This window comes from Balaenoptera musculus, chromosome 7 (genome assembly GCF_009873245.2).
Source record: "Balaenoptera musculus isolate JJ_BM4_2016_0621 chromosome 7, mBalMus1.pri.v3, whole genome shotgun sequence".
Lineage (NCBI taxonomy): Eukaryota > Metazoa > Chordata > Mammalia > Artiodactyla > Balaenopteridae > Balaenoptera > Balaenoptera musculus.
In genome coordinates, this window is record NC_045791.1 from 73,980,322 (window position 1) to 73,996,923 (window position 16,602).

The 16,602-nt window shown below is 37.2% G+C and overlaps 1 protein-coding gene across 1 annotated transcript in view; it reads right to left on the bottom strand.

Moving 5' to 3' along the window:
* Positions 1 to 16,602, bottom strand: part of DNAH7 (dynein axonemal heavy chain 7) — a 277,143-nt gene that overhangs the window by 164,856 nt on the left and 95,685 nt on the right. The window contains 4 exon segments of the mRNA XM_036858189.1: positions 9,047 to 9,233; positions 11,204 to 11,889; positions 13,705 to 13,851; positions 15,953 to 16,177. Of these exon segments, the coding sequence (XP_036714084.1) occupies positions 9,047 to 9,233; positions 11,204 to 11,889; positions 13,705 to 13,851; positions 15,953 to 16,177 (1,245 nt within the window).

Consider the following 16,602-nt stretch of genomic DNA (forward strand, 5'->3'; position numbering starts at 1 on the left):
AGGGATTCAAACACAATCAAGTATTTTTAAAAGCTTTCTTTTATGCTGTAGGATTCAAAATAAGAATTATACCAAAAGCTGGTCTTAAGAACTGATATTTTAAGAAATAGTTTACTGATTTCTCAAAATACCCCTACAAGTAACCACCAGGCTTATGAAAATCTTTAGAAATACATATTAAAACACAATCTAGACAGAGCTGAAATAAAATTCTTTTTACTATTTTTCCTTAACACATGATTGATGTCATCCAGGTCTAGTCTTGGTTTTATAATCCCAAACTCAGTGTTCACCACTGACACCAATGACAAAGAAAGAAGAATTCTTTACTAAGTAGGCTTAGAAGTATGAGAAAGAGGTGGCAAAACACATTAGAGATTTTAATCACCAGACCAAATAAACTTCATGAGAATATACTGGTACATTTAGAAAATTTACATGAAATCAAATCAAGGGAATATTATTAAAAATTAAAAAGAATTTTAAGATTAACTAATTTAAACTTATTTTTGGTACTTAGCCAAAGGGAGTTTGGTACTACTGACTGTGAGATCAATCAAAAATTTCAACTGTAAATTGTTTCACAGAGAAATGTTATTCTACTGCAGGAACATGTTTTTGTTAATATACTTTCAATGTGACTGGAAAGGAAAGATAATTTTCTGCTTTGTTTTGAAATATAACAATGTAACTTGGGAACACAGCAATTTAATCAAAGAACAAAATAATCATCATTAATACCTGGTTTTTTTTCAGTAGAACAGGTTCATATGGAATATGCAACATATGCAATTCACTTATCTTTAAAGAGGCACAATTTTTTAAAGACATTATATTTCCTAAGAGTTCTATGTTTCAAATAAACATTTAAAAATGCACACAAAAAGAAGCATGACAGAGATTCAGGTCATAATTTAATGTGCAGTTCATTCGACAAAGTATGGAGCAGTACCCTTGTACTCCTAAATTCAAAAACCAAACTGGTGTTCTTAGAGTGCCACCTTCTGGAAAAGAATGCTTTTCTTTGTTGGAAAAAAAAAAAAATGTTGCTAATAAATGTGAAAAATTCCTTTCACAAATTAACAATGTTTGTTTTATTCTCAGCCAAAGAATTTATTGCAATTCGCTATTTTGGATCTGAGATTTGAAAGCTAAAAAAAAATCAGTTATTTAAAACAACAGTTCATATTTCTTTCCCTAAATATTGCAATTACAAAAGAAATACCCCTTGGAAGCACTTAGCATTTGAGCAAAAAAATTTTTATTGAATTCCTGAGGTCAAACCTATTTATCTAGATCAGCTCAATGACTCTGAGTCAAATATGCTAGTTCTGAATGAACACGGGTGATAATCTATGTACCTTGGTGTATGGACTTAAGAAAAAAACATAGAAAAGTAATCAATCATCTCTGGACTGGAAACTAAACACTCTCTTCCCATGAGAAGGTAAACAGAACAGAGACTACATCAGATGAAGAGAAGAACAGACCTGGTTCCTAATCACTTAATTAACCTGACTCTCTACTTTCTTATCTTTAAAATGGGGATAAGAGCCCTCTCTCAAAGTTGTTATGAAGACCAAATTAGACAAAATATTGGAAGCACCTAATATGGTGCCTAGAACACACATATGCTTGAAACTACCCTTTCCATTTCGCCTTCTATAACTGTCTCTTGATGAGATACAGACAGAGAGACACTACTCTGGGGGAATTCATGGAGTAAGTCACTTACATCACTGCATTGGTTTAATGGAGTTAAAATAAACATTTTATAAACTGCCATCCTTCTGGTAAGATATTTATCATAGTAAAATAAAACTGGCTTTAAGTTCCTTTAAGCATTGCCACAAAATTCTAGTACAGAGTAGGCATTCCATAAATATTTGTTGAATGCTTGAGTGAATGAGGATGAGTTAAGCCTGCAGACACACAAAGGCACTCAAGGAACTTACGCCCCCCCCCCATTGTACCAACTTATTAGCTAAGGTTCTCAAGACAGAACAATAAGGTGTTATAACAGAAAGCTACCAGAAATTTGAAACTAAGTATGACTCCTTTGACGCTTTAATTACTTTTCGGCTTCGGGAGAGGAAAAGGAATTATTAACTGCTATTATTTTTTGGTATTAAAGAAATAATTTTACAAATTTTACGTGTCTTCTTTTGCTTCACAAGTATCACCAATCTCATCAGCTCAAATGACAAGCTACTGGTTGATTTACATTTCTAAACCAATTGCCTGTGATATCAGGGCCTGAAACTTTAATTGGGGTGTACAGAGAGAACATTCTAATTACTGCTGCCAGGAAGCTTCACAGAAAGTACACTTAAATGGAATGAAGCTCAAGCCAGTTCTATAAACTTCCAGAAGCATAAACTTCCAAATCAGAAAACCCTGGACAACAGAAAACTAATAAGATCCTCTTTAAACATTTTAAGTGCTAAGAAAGGAAACGTGGGTTCACTGAGTAGACCTTTATGCTCCCTTACAACTTTCAGATACTTTGACCTCACCAAAAATAGAAATTCTTTCAAGATTCAGGATGTTTCTAGGATTAATCCAGCTCTTAGGACTCAGGTTTCTAACACTGAATTTTCAGAGAGGGTTTTTCAGAATTCTTAGAACTAGCAATAATTCAAGGATCAATCTCAATTTAACTATTCACCCACTCACTCAACAAATATTTATGGAGGACTTGATAGATGTCAGACACTGTTCTCAGTGCTTGGGCCACAACAGCAAACAAAACAGACAAACGTCCCAGCCTCCCTGAGGAGACAGACGATAGATAACAAACATAACAATTCATAAATCATATACTAAGTTAAGAGGTGATAGATGCTGCAAACACGAAAAGGGGCATCAGGATTGCCAGGAAAGGCAAAGGCAGGTTTCAATTTAAATATGATGCTCAATGTGAGCCTCTTTATAAAGGTTATATTTGAGAAAAGACTTCAAGGAAGCAAAGGTACTCATTAGTTCTGCAGATATTTGGAGGTACAGCATTTCAGGAACAGGGTCCAGTCAGAGCAAAGGTTCTACAGCAAAGGGCGCTTGGCATGTGTGATTGAAAAAAAGAAGAAGAAGAAAAAAAAGGAAGCTAGTGTGGCTGGAATAGAGAGAGTAAGGTAAAAGTTATAAGGACAGAGAGGTAAAAGGGTAGAGGGAGCAAATCAAGAACTTCCTGTTCAAGGAAACCATTGCCATGTCCCATCAGAAGCATTTCTCCCTTGGATACTAAGATATTTCAACTAGCAAGAACAAAGCAGGGAAGCAAAATTATTGTGAGAAGTTCATTAGGTGAATTGGTATAAAGTGTCACTGTCATTTTCACTTAATTCCCAGACCCATGTACTCTGCCTATGGGAGAAACTCTGTATTTGGAGCTGGTTGAGAACTTATGCTATGTATCCTCTAGAACTGCACCCCAAACTCACAAACTCACACTTTTCTTCCTGCTGGAATAGCAACTGAGTCTTCAACATGAGACATTCCACTTTTTACGAGGTCAATGCTCACATAGGACCTGTAAATCTTATGAGTATCAGTCAATTGCCTTATTTCCCTTGTAGTGTGGGTTCCTTAGCAGAAGCAATGTTGTGTGGAAACTGTGACAATAAGTCATTCAGTAAGTCAGTGAATGACAGTGTTGACAGAAACTTGGAATAAGAAAGAAAACCCCTCTGGTGCAGAAAAATCACTGATCCCTTCTAAGTTGAAAGAGGTCCAATGTATTTAATTCCTTCTAAATGGCTGCCTGGTCCCTTCAGGTGTGACCCTGTATCAGAAGCATGTTGTTAGTTTCTGCTGTTGGCAGCTTGGACACTCAGCAGTGTTGGGTAAGGGACAGCCCCTAATGACAAGTCCTTCCATAATTCCCACCTCTGCCATCATGACTTCTTTGTTTGTAGCTTGAGTGACCTCCTCCAGTTTGATGAGGAGAGTTCTGGTTTATGCTTGCTCTCCTAGCTTACTTATCAATTGCTTTAACTCTCAGAAATTCTGCAGTCTGGACAACATATCATGTGATTATTCTATTCATAGCTCACTGTGCATACAATGGCATATGCTGACTGACATTCACAAAATAGATCAACCGGTCAACTAATATTATCAAGTGCCTCCTTTTGCAGTGCTGCGTATTATTAAACACTTAAATGGAGCACAAATATACTCATATTCTAGTCTATTCTGTGATCCCTTATACCTCTTCCTCAGACCTCCTTGTTGCCAGTCTTTCAATCTTGTTTCTTCTAAGTCCTTGATCATACAGCCAAACTGTTTGCTACTGACTATGATCAATGTAGAGCCACTCTTCTGGCCATTTGTATAGGCAAGGTCTAAAAAAACCCCTAATATTTATTGAAGTTGTAGGATTCCCTTCCTACTACCTTTTAAGTCAATCCCCTAAGCAGGGGGCGGGGAAGCTTGTAATTTCTGCTTCTGGATGATACGCAAGAAATATTTTGCAGCAATCTATAAACCAGTCTTTAATTTCTTTAAATCAAGAAATATTTTGCAGCAATCTATAAACCAGTCTTTAATTTCTTTAAATCATATCAAGGATTTTTTGGCATTTCAACTTCATTTAGGTAGGCCATCACGGAAGCCAGGTTTTGGTCAAAAAAGCAAGTAAAACAGAAATCATTCACATCTCCCTGACTAGCTCATGGAAACCAGGATCTCTGGTAAGTGCACTCACATCAATACACTTGACTGTATCTAACTTAGGTTCTCCCTAGGCAAGCACTATTGCAATATAATACCTCCTATATTCCTTAGGATTCTGACAAGGCTTCTGGCAAGGGAGGCTCTCAGTGTGAGGGTCAGGGTACCCAAAGTCAATCAAATTCACCCAATTGTCCCCATCCTCAGTTCTCACCATCCCACTCTTTCCCAGTAGGTAAATTATCTTTCACAGAACAGATCTGGCAAGGCTGTGAATTAAATTATATTATAATTTGGCAACCTGCTGGATCAGACTCTATAATTTTTGGCTATGTCAAATTTGTAGCTATGAGACTTAAGAGGCTCTCGAGGGCAATCACAGAAGCACCTTAATCCTCTGACCATGTCTTGAGCAAAGAATTTAAGCCCTGAATTATGCCATTTCTTTAATTTCTCCAGTGCTTTAGAAAAAATTCAGCCCATCTCACATCCCTTGTATTTCAAATTTGCACTCTATTGACCTACCACAGCAGTCACTTGGTCCACCAAAGCACTGCCTGTAAAACAGACGCTTCATTCCAGGAAACCAAGAGAATAATTTAAGTAAGTGAATTTTGGAGTGCATGCCAGGTACCACCAGGGTTCCATTTTCAGATGGTAACTAGATTTTAACTACCCTAAAAATCCAACCTGGTCATATAGACCAAGATCCTAGATGCCAACTTTGAGGGTCTGATATCTTTATTCAGAGTTCAGTGCAGAACCCTTCTAGGTAATTAAGCAAAAGGAAATTTAATATAGGGAATTAAGTTATTACAAAATCATTAGTAGGTCTAGGAGAGCACACTCCAGGCTGGGCTTCCAGGAAAGACTCCTAGAACCTGTGGAACTGATCTTCCAGGAGTGTTGCTACCTCTGCCTCAGTAAGGACAAAAGGACGCCACCACTAGAAGTAACTGCATTCAAGAACACACCATGGTGGCTGTGATTCTAGGATCAGAGAGCAGGATCACGAAGCCACCATCATCATCGGCTGTAAATACCCACAAAACTGGTGACCAGACACTGAAGTCTGTCGGAAAAGAAAAAAAAAAAGTGATCTTGCTTGACAGCAGAAATAGCTAAAATGGCAAGAAGATGGCCACAGTATGCCTTCCAAATCCCAAATGAGCGTACCTAATCATCGAAATCGAATTCGCTTCCAGAAACTTAGATGCTAAGGAGTCTGGGAGACACAATTTTAGCTTTCCAGCTCACTAGAAAGAGTTGAGATGCTTGGTGCCAAGCGATCATATTTACTATAGTAAAAGGAAAAAGAAGAATAATGACTCTATGCTTTTGGCCTGAAAAACAAGGGAAACAGTGTTCATATTTCCTGAGATGCAGTTAGACTACAAAAGGAAAAGGTTTGGGGAGAAATTCAAGAGTGCCTTTTCCTGCCTTGTACGAAATACAAAAGACTCATGTGGATCAAAAGTCAAGTTTGGGTACACGCAAAAGATTATCCACTTCTTTCAACCCCAAATGATGGGCAATTCACTGGTCCTGTATTAGGGAGGGGGCCCAAGAGAGTCCCTAGAAAAGTTTTCAAGTGCATGTAAAGAGAGGAGGCTGACGTCTTCTTCTCCAGCTGGAAGTCTGTTCCATCACCAGCATGCTGACCTGCGCCAGTGCTATCAGAACAGGAAAAGAACTCTGGGAGAAGGTGGTATGGTGGGACGACCAGGTGAAGGAAGGGCAAGGACCATGTGCTCAAGGTTACCAAGAAGTACAGAAGATGGATCCCAGGTGCTGCAGACCCCAGGTGAAATTAAGGGCTACAGATCTGTGAACTACTACTAGAATATGGGGCCAAAGACATGCATATGAGAGGAATGTGGCAAAAGCCATCATTGGTAGATCAGTTGGAAGATGGAAGTCAAGTCTGGCAGAGGATGACCAAACCTAGGGGAGATGCTCAAGATAGCATCCCTCAGCAGCCAGAGCTTGTCGGGGTCTTCACCTGTCCACACTGAGTTAATCTGAGAACTTCACCTCTCCACAACTGGTCAAAAAGCTAGACTAGTTGTGATGACCAACAGTAAAGGCACAGTGCAGGTACCAGAGACAGGAGGCCGCCCACCTTATGACCACCAAAGAAAAGAAGAGCCAATTTGGCTGGATCGGTTACATCAGTACATTTTCTCTCCCTCTCCCTCTTTCTCCCTCTCTCTTCCTCTTTCTACTTTCTCCCCCTCCTTCCCTTTTTCTCTTTACCTCCTCCCTACCTTCTCCCTGTCCCAATACCAAGTGATAAGACCAGGAAAGAGAGAAGCAGTGTGGGAGGGCGCAGTTCCCACCCCACCAGAGCCTCAGGGCTACCTGACTACGGGTAGGGGAAGAGTTCTAAGTAGAACAAGACATTGAGGTTTTCAAACAGGTACAGCTCGGTCTTCATAGGCAAAACTATCTTAATAACCAAAAGTGACTGGAAAATTCTGGAATTACACTGAAAGGTCAGGAAGGGAGCTTTCCCCACTGAGAAACAGCCTTTGGCCAAGCGTAGTTAGGAGCAGGTACCAAAACATACAACAATTTCATGCTTATACCTTAAGGAACCAAGATAACCTCAATCAAGCCATTTATATTAACAGCATCATTTACATTCTGTTTTTAACCTCTGAGCCTCTTCTCTTGGCATAGTTCTAAAAGAACATTTATTAGAAACCCCTAAGACTGAAAGTGATGGCTTTTTGTACCAAGCATTTAATCCAGTGGCTTCTACTATACAGATCATCCTCATTAGCCTTCCTGAGAGAATATGGATTTATGTTTCTTTGCAAAGCTCTGGAGAATATGGACAAAAGCTGTCCTGAATACTAACATACTGAGAAAAAGAAAATGTAAAGCCAGTTGAAGAAGATAATCAAGTCTTATAGCAAAAGTAAATGAAGTGTCATCCAAAGAAAACTGCTTATTTGGGAATGAAAGTAAGTAATGCTTTTCTGTTAATATGTTTTTAATTCGGTTTTATAGAATTGAAAATCTTTCTCCTTTATTTACTAGACTCAGCATAGCTTCCCCTTTCCTAGGCATTGAACTATCTATAAAATTTCCCTAGCAATATGAATTTTGAAGAGTATTTTGATCGAATGTGAAAAAAAGAATTTTTTTAACTTTTAAAATTATATTAACTAGGAGAATACAAGCATCTACTTTTTTTCTTTTCTGGGCAACAAAAAAATTCTACTTCATCCCCTTCCAAACAAAAATGTATACATGTTTTAAGGGTTTTGCCCTGTTGTAAGGAAACAATATAGGAAAGGCTAAATTTATAAAACAAATTAATTAGAAATGAGTAAGTGTGTTACAAAGTGACTCACCAGTAGGTCCTTTAAATATGGAATTCCAGTGTGATTAATTCTACAAAAGTTTGGTTTATACAGAAGCTTTGTTTCAAGTATTATTACATAAAACGAAGTAAACGTATTAAATAAACAGACCCATGTCCATCTTATGGAATATTTTCCTATAAAATCATATAGTTGACACTGATACAGTATCATCAGTATTTAGGATTAGAGTCACAATTTTCAAAGTTTAAATAATAAAAATATGCATATTTCCATTTTAGGGTAGAAAAACTTTAAGATAATACTCTCCCTATCTTACAATATTGTATTTGATCAAAACACCAATAGAGAAGTTTATATTCATTTAATGATATAATTTAGTAGCAAATATTTCTTGTATTTTAATCTTAACTTCCACTAACACACAAACCACGCTTTGTAGGCAGTAAATAAATAAATGTCTTTTGAACTGAACAAAAACCATACCTTTTTCGGTGTTACTGGTTTTTATTAAATTCCCTCCTTAACTTAAATTCTAAGTTCTCCACTGTATTTGTGTGGTGATTGATTGGTAGATTGCATTTTGTTTGTATTTATTGGGCCCTTTAAGTATATTTACCTTTGCAGCTCTTCTATTTTTTTCTTTTTTTTTGGTCCCTACAGAGAAACGTGTTGATTGAGCGGTTGGCATGCTGACCTTTTCCCACCACAGTACATTTCAGTGGTGGTGCAGCCAGTAACATGGGGGCCAGAGAACAGACAGGACAGTGTGCGCTGAGTACACCGTCTTCCTACCAGAGCGTCCAGGAAGAACCACTGCTAGAACCACTATCATTAAATAATGCAAATTCAGTTTTGACCTCAATAAGTAATCAGGACAAAACACCTATTTTCCTTTTGATGTTTCTTGCTCCTGGGATTCTAAAATAATATCTGAAAAGGAGCCTATGTGGGAAAAAGACAATGGCTTATTCAGATTGTTTGGAACACAAAAATCGTGTCACTTCAACAAAACAATCACATTCTCCGAGGTTTTTACCTACCTGTACTACACTTTTCATTATATCTCTCCACGTTTTATCCACGGTTGTAAACCGTCTGCCTTCCTCAGGCATTTGAGACATAATGTCCGGAGAACTAAAAATGGGCTCCAAATACAGCCACGTGGCTTGGACCTTGAGCCATTCATCCAGAATCTCCTGAAGCAGCAGGAGCTTGCCCTCCCATTCCCTGAGAAGCAAAACACAGTGGCTCTTATCAACAGCAAACCAAGCAATGTTTCAGATGATAAAACTCAAAAACCATGGCTAGGCTGTCAATCTTATATGCGATGGTGTTATTCCAATTTCCATTCTTCTACCTACTAGCTTTGTTCTACAAAATCTGTCTCTAAATAATAGCGTCAACATTTATGCTAATACAGATATATACATGTTAGATGTACCTATCTACAAATGGGTTGGTTTCTGTATTATCAGTAAACCTTTCTGCAATCCGATTCTATGGACAAAGGGTACAAACTGAGAAATGAGATTTTAGAGATACTAATGGTATTCTCAATCAAGGGCACTCGGAGCTTCTTAGGAAAGGTAATTTACATCCAAGATTTATTTCTTTTAACATTCTTATTTTTTCAGTTTTTTAAAAATTTGGGGCCATAAAGGCTTTATTTCCAGAATAAAATATTTCAATTCATAAGATATAACTGGCATTTAAAGAAAAATCTACATAATCTTAAATATACTAGTGTGGCATTCGTGAGAAGGAAGCATTTTTGAATTTACAATGAGTTATCAGTTTATTTCTAAATATGGAGAACAAAAACAACTTAACTTCCTCAAGAATAAATATTATAATTACAGCATAAACTGACAATTTTACAAGCACAGTTCTCTGGTCTTTGCATGTATTTGCTCTATCCTCACAACAACCCTAGGAGGCAGGGTCCAGAGTGTTGTATCTTTTTACCAATAGGGAGACTAAGGTACATAGAGGTAAGTACCAGGTTCAAGCTCACTCAGCTAATGAACAATAGAGCCAGATTTGAACCCAGACAGCTGTAACCACTACACTATAAGAGATAACATAACCATCAAGAAGGATTGGTTAATGGCAACAAAACTTAGAGATGGGATGGCTTTATGTGTAGATTCATACATTACTCATCATTTATAATTTTAGATTGTTAAAACCAAGAAATGTACACAGGAGTTCAAAAAGTCGCCAGGCATTTTAAAATGTCTTTCTAAAATACCTTCCTTTCAATGTTCATCAATAAATGTGTCTTTCACACAGGGAAATGAATGCCTCTACCTCCTTCTGGTGCTCTTCCCTCTTTCTCCATCTAATCCCTGACTAATGCAGAAAATTTCTCACTAGCTAATGATCTCATGAATAGTCCTTAAAAATAGAATCTAGATATACCACTTTCAGAGAAGTTCAAAAATTACTCTTGATGAGATCATTGGAGCAAGCTGGGCAGGAGGCACAGCAATCAAACACTGAGCCAACATCAACAGCTGAGCAAGCTCAGGTTTAGGATAATATATCAATAACCAGGGGCTGATATCACCAAGCAGGTAGCTTTCCCTCACCATGCAAATTCACATTGAAGTTGGTAGTCTGATTTGGATTTACTCTTTTTTAAGATAAAATATAAGCTGCTTAAAACAAATCACAAAAAATTTAAAAACTGACAGGATAAGGGTCAGATTTAGTTGGCTGTGTCAGATGCTCAAAATTCCAGACGAGAATCAGAGTTTCATGCTTTTGCACTTATCTAGCCATCCTTTATGCATATGACTGGAAATTACAATAGACTTTGAGGAATCATCGACAACAAACTAATCAGTACATTTGGAAAATTACATTATCATCTTCAGTTTTACAGTTTATATGTTCTATAAACTATGTTCATAGGTATGAGACTATTTTTGAGAGTCAAATGTATAAGATCAGACTGTGGGCAATAAAAATGAGTATCTGGAGGTTGACTGTCTACTACCTTTGTTATGAATATACATGATAGCAAAAGGATCAGGACTCTTCCAAAAGCAATAAAGGTTATCATTCCTTACAATACACTATTTAGCATATTAAGTATAAAGCACAGAATCAACTTTTAAGAAGAACTGTATATTACACATGAGTGATAATTTTGGTAACATAGTATAATCACTGTCACATAAATAACACTTTACCTCATTTGTTTTTCATAGGGCTTAATGAAAGGAGATCCTCGCATAGTTTGTGTCTTAATAATGTGGTCATCCAACAACATCTGAATTTCATCAACTGATGACAAAATGAATGTCCCACTTTCTCTATAAGGAAGAATGACAAATTCCACTGCATCCCATTCATTAGTCATCTTCTCCATGGCCTTTTCGAGAGAATATTCTTTGCTAGCTGCTTCACTAATACCTTCAAACCTATCTAAATATGGTTCCAGATTCATATCTAAAAAAGAGAAGAGAGTGGAATCATCTGCTGGCTGCAGGGGGTAACCAACGATGCTGGACATGGCCTCCCAGTGCCTGGGGCGCAAACCAGGATTACAAATCACTTGAATGAGAGGAATGTGCTGCTTGAAATCTTCCACCTTTGCCCTTACTTTTTTTGTCATTGCCAATGCATTTGGAGAATCATGGAAGGTTTTCTCCAGCTTATATAGTCCTCTCCAGTAATTTCCAACGTCTGTTTCTACTTGGTCTGGATTCACCTTGTGATATGGTCCTTCTGTCCATGCCCTGTATTTGGTGCTAAATTCTACACCAGTTTCATAGAGACGAAGATAAGGGTTCAAACCATCTTGGATTTTTTTATGTTGAGGATATATTGATGGTAGCCAACCAAACGCCTCCTCTTCAGCATTAAACTGCTCAATCTGGAAGGACAAGTATTAAATACGTTATTCTGAAAGTGAATGACATTCAAAATAAAGTTTTAAAAAATATTTATATCAAATGTGACCAAAAAAACCTCTCATTAAACCCTAAAGTTAAATTAGGCCATAACCAGAAAAACTGAGCAGTACTGTCTTTTTTCCTATTTGCTTAATTTTGTTTATTTTTGTTGTTCCTATTTCTTTTTTATTACAGTTTCCAGAGAAAAATGATTGGTTAAGTTAGTTTAAACAGTAAATTTATAAATATAAAAAGTCTCTGCCCATCCAGATATACTGAGAATACAGCTTCATTTATTAACTCACAAGAACTTAATTACTTTTTAAAAATTCATTTATTTATTTATTTTTGGCTGCGTTGGGTCTTTGTTGCTGCACACAGGCTTTCTCTAGTTGTGGCGAGCGGGGGCTACTCTTCGTTGCGGGCTTCTCATTGCAGTGGCTTCTGTTTGTTGCAGAGCACGGGTTCTAGGTGCACGGGTTTCAGTAGTTGTGGCATGCAGGCTCAGTAGCTGTGGCTCGCGGGCTCAGTAGTTGTGGCTCACAGGTTCTAGAGCACAGGCTCAGTAGTTGTGGCCCACGGGCTTAGCTGCTCCGTGGTATGTGGGATCTTTCCAGACCAGGGCTTGAACCCGTGTCCCTTGCACTGGCAGGCGGATTCTTAACCACTGTGCCACCAAGGAAGTCCCAAGAACTTAATTACTTTTAATAAACACAGCATTGTGTTAGATACTGTGGAAAATAGAAAAAAGTATATTGCAAAGTACCAATTCCAAGAGTTAGTAATCCAGATGAGGAGTTAGATACCAATTATTTAATAATATAAGGCAACAGAAGAGATGTGTTAAAGCAGTAGCCATTTAATATAAAATGAATGGTATACTTTTAAAAATGCTATCACTCAGACACAAGAGAGCCTGCTGAAATAGCGCAATCACAGATGCTAGAGAAGCTACAACCAGGGCTGGGTCTTGAAGGTAAGTAGGATAAGAGACACAAAGAAAGCATTAATTTCCTCTTAGATTAGTAGTGAAGTTGTGAGGATATGGGAGATGTAGATGAGAAATCTACAGAATTGAAAAGAGTGAGATAGATATGTAAATTATGCAGATTACTTAAAATTTCAGTGGCATCAGTTTAAAAAAATCTACAATTTCTCTTGTCTCAACATATATTTACATATCTGAGATTATTATAAACTATTTAATTACCTGAACTAAGATATTAAAACATTACAATATATAAAAAATGGTAGAGCATCGTAATATGGTCTGTTTTCATATTTCCCCTTTTTATAAAAAACGCAATTAAAAATTTCAAACTTCTAACATGGCAAAGAGTACGGCTTTTTCCCACCCAGCTGCTACTAACGAGACCACTGATTTCTGAAATAGCGGTATTGGGAACAAAGTAGCTTGATGGGAGAAAATAATGGACCTAATTTAAAAACACAGCCACCAAATCTAAGCTGGCTTCCATGGAGGTGGGAAATCTAAACAGTAACCAGGTGTCATCACATAATGTAAATGATCAAGATTAAAAAGCAGATGGAGATATAACTCTATCTTTAAAAGATGAAGGCCACTGAAATGTTATTACTACCAACAGAAAACAGCAATGTTGCTCCCTCCTTGAAGCATGTCTATAAAATCTATTTGTGCCATTCATATTAATCTCTAATTCGATGTAGTTAAACTCTTTTATTTGAATCCATTTCTTAAAGGTGAATACCCAATACAAATTCAAATGCTCATTCTGTTGAACTAATTCATCCTATTAAGAATTTTTAAATTATACCTTGTCTGCTGCTAAATCCAACTTTCCATTCAGTGTCTGAGCCCTTTTCAGGTACCGCTGTATATCTTGAAGATCTCCAAATGAGTAGAATTCTTCTGCCTGTTTAGCATAACTCTCCAATTCCTCCACAAACCGTTCACACCGTAACTAATAAAAACAATTATTTTCATTACTATTTTTAAGAGTAAAAACCCCTAGGCATCAAGAGAAAATTTTAGAATTTGTAAGGATTATCAGAATTATTATTATTATATTCTGTCACTGGCAAAATATGAAGAAAGGGATGATCTTGAAGATGACTGGGATCCAAAATATACAGAATTTTTAAGAGCTGGGATTTAAGACTAATGGATTAAGATTCCTATAATTCACAAATTAGAGAAAGTTTACCCTTGTATTATCAAGGTAAGAAGTTCTAATAAAATGAATAAGAATGTGCTAAACAATGGTATTTCTTTAGTATGCTAATGAAATACAAGCACTTGAAAAAATCTCACAATAATCAAGTATGAGGCTAAAAGTGAAGTCCAATTTTTTTTTAAGGCCTGTAAAGGTAGCATTTTTACAAACAACTGGAAAAAACTGAATTTCTTTAATTGCCTTCTGATATTCAGGTATCTCTTCAATTAGCAATGCTAAAACAAAGTATTCCAAAGTTATTTTTCTTGTCCCATAGGCTCTCTTCACAGGAAATAAAATAAATAAATCCAGATTTAAAAGCCGAAAAACTAAACCCTTCCAGTATAAAACAGGTGTGTGTGGGTTTTTTTTTTTTTAATGAGAATGGCTTCTTACAAAATTGTCATTGGTAAGGCATTCCAAATTAAATGGCTCTTAAAAAAACAGCTCTGAATAAAATATTCAAAAGTCAAATCTAGGTTATTCAAAAATAGATTTTATATTTTATAGATTATCTAGGTTGATTTCTGTCCTCTTTGGTTTCCTGGCCAATTTATTGCTCTGGCCCAGTGGGGGAAGGAAAATGAGAGGAAAAATTCATTAACATTATGTGTAGTTTGTAGAATGGTATACATTACAATGAAGTATAGATAATTCTGGGCCACCTAGTGATTTCCTAAGGGTCTATTATATTGTAGCATAAGCATCAAATGCCCATGATGCTTTCTACAGGTTTTAAAAATTTCTGAAATGGCCTAAACATAAAACAGAAATATAGACTTATAGTTTTAAATGAAGGGTTTTTTTTTTTGTTTTAAGTCTATAATTTATTCTGCAAACAACATATGCTGCCAATTAATCGTATTTGCTATAGTGAGGTAGAAAGAGGCTAGGCTTGCTATCAAACAGCTCTACTGGCTGACTTGAAACAGGCCTCTTCACCTTCACCTGGGAACCTTAGTCTCTTCATCTGTAAAATGAGACTGAAAATACTGTGTCATTTATTCACATAATAGCTATGAAGCGCTCACGGCATTTCTGTGTGTCAGGCACTGTGCTAGCCAAGCAGATATAAACGGAGAAAAGGTAAAAACGAGACAGCCCTGCTATCAAGGAGCTGACCGACTAATGGGGAGATGGAAATAATAACATAATGATCAGATAATTAGCCCGGTGGAGACGTGTTAAAAGTGACATGGGAGCAGAGGAGAAGCAGTACTGAGGTCTGACTGAAAGGGCTTCTCAGAAAGTCAGCTGACTTTGCTAGATAGACAGGCGGGGCGGCAGGTCACTCCAGAGAGAATGGAGAGAGTGGGTAAGAGATGAGAGGTGTAGGAGAGCGGGGACCAGACGTTGCTCAGGGTTACTGAAGAGTCAAGAGCAAGAAGTGGGGAGAGGTAGGAGGTGAGGCTGCACAGGCAGATGGGGGGAATCACACACCATCTTATACGTAGGACACACACACCAAATGTTCAAGTTACGGAACGTTATAGTGACGGTTCTGGGCATGGTACTTAGGCAAGCTGGTGATTATGAGGTGTGAAGGCACACCTTACCAAGGGAGCTTTGACCTTAATAAAAATAAACTCAAGACAGTACTATAAACCGTATCAGATAAATACTATTCTTATTAATGGTCATTTGTGGGCAATATATTCAAATGTTTTCTCCCTTGAAAAATCAAGAAATGATGCCACATCCATCCATTATGTGTCCTATCCTCTACTAAGACTTACGGGAGGAGAGAGCTAAGATATACTATCTGTGAAATAGAGGAGCTGACATTGCTATGTAAGAAGTTAAATATTTCCAGAAAATGAAAATAATTTAAAATATCCATGATTCCCACCTTAAGACCTTCTTGATATTGTTCTGTTTTCTCCTTAATGATTTTCCTGTGTTCGTCAAAAATTTCATCCATTCTTCCATACCACTGGAAGACATTAGTATTTAGCCTAATGTCTGCTGGAGAAAAGTTGGTACACTCAATGAGGAAGGCGAGGCAGTTTTTAGAATCCACCAATCTCCGTCCCAGTTCAATCATATCAACTGTCTCTACTTTCTGAATATAAGCCTGAGGGAAAACAAAAATTACAGATGGCATTTTAAGGAACGGCTCATGTCAAAAAATAGCCTGTAGAAATACACTGCATAAATATGTACAGACTTGTTAGAAGTATAGACTTTTGGTTCCAAATAGGGGACTGCAGCACAGTCTGCTTCTCATGCATCCTGAAAACCTTTACTGACAGAGCAGGGCGAAAAACAGAAATACTAAACAACACACAAAGAGCACTGGAAAACCAAAGGATGCTATGGTTCCTTGGAATATAAGAAGCAGATGCTGAGTGATATCATTTTTTCTTTCAGAAGAGCATTTCGGGCACCTATTATGTGCCTGATACTGTGCCAGGTGCTGGCAATAACAGTGTGACAGAAACAGACCTGGGCTTTGTCCTCAGAGAGCTTACAGTTTAGTGGAGAGGACAGTTAGTCAAA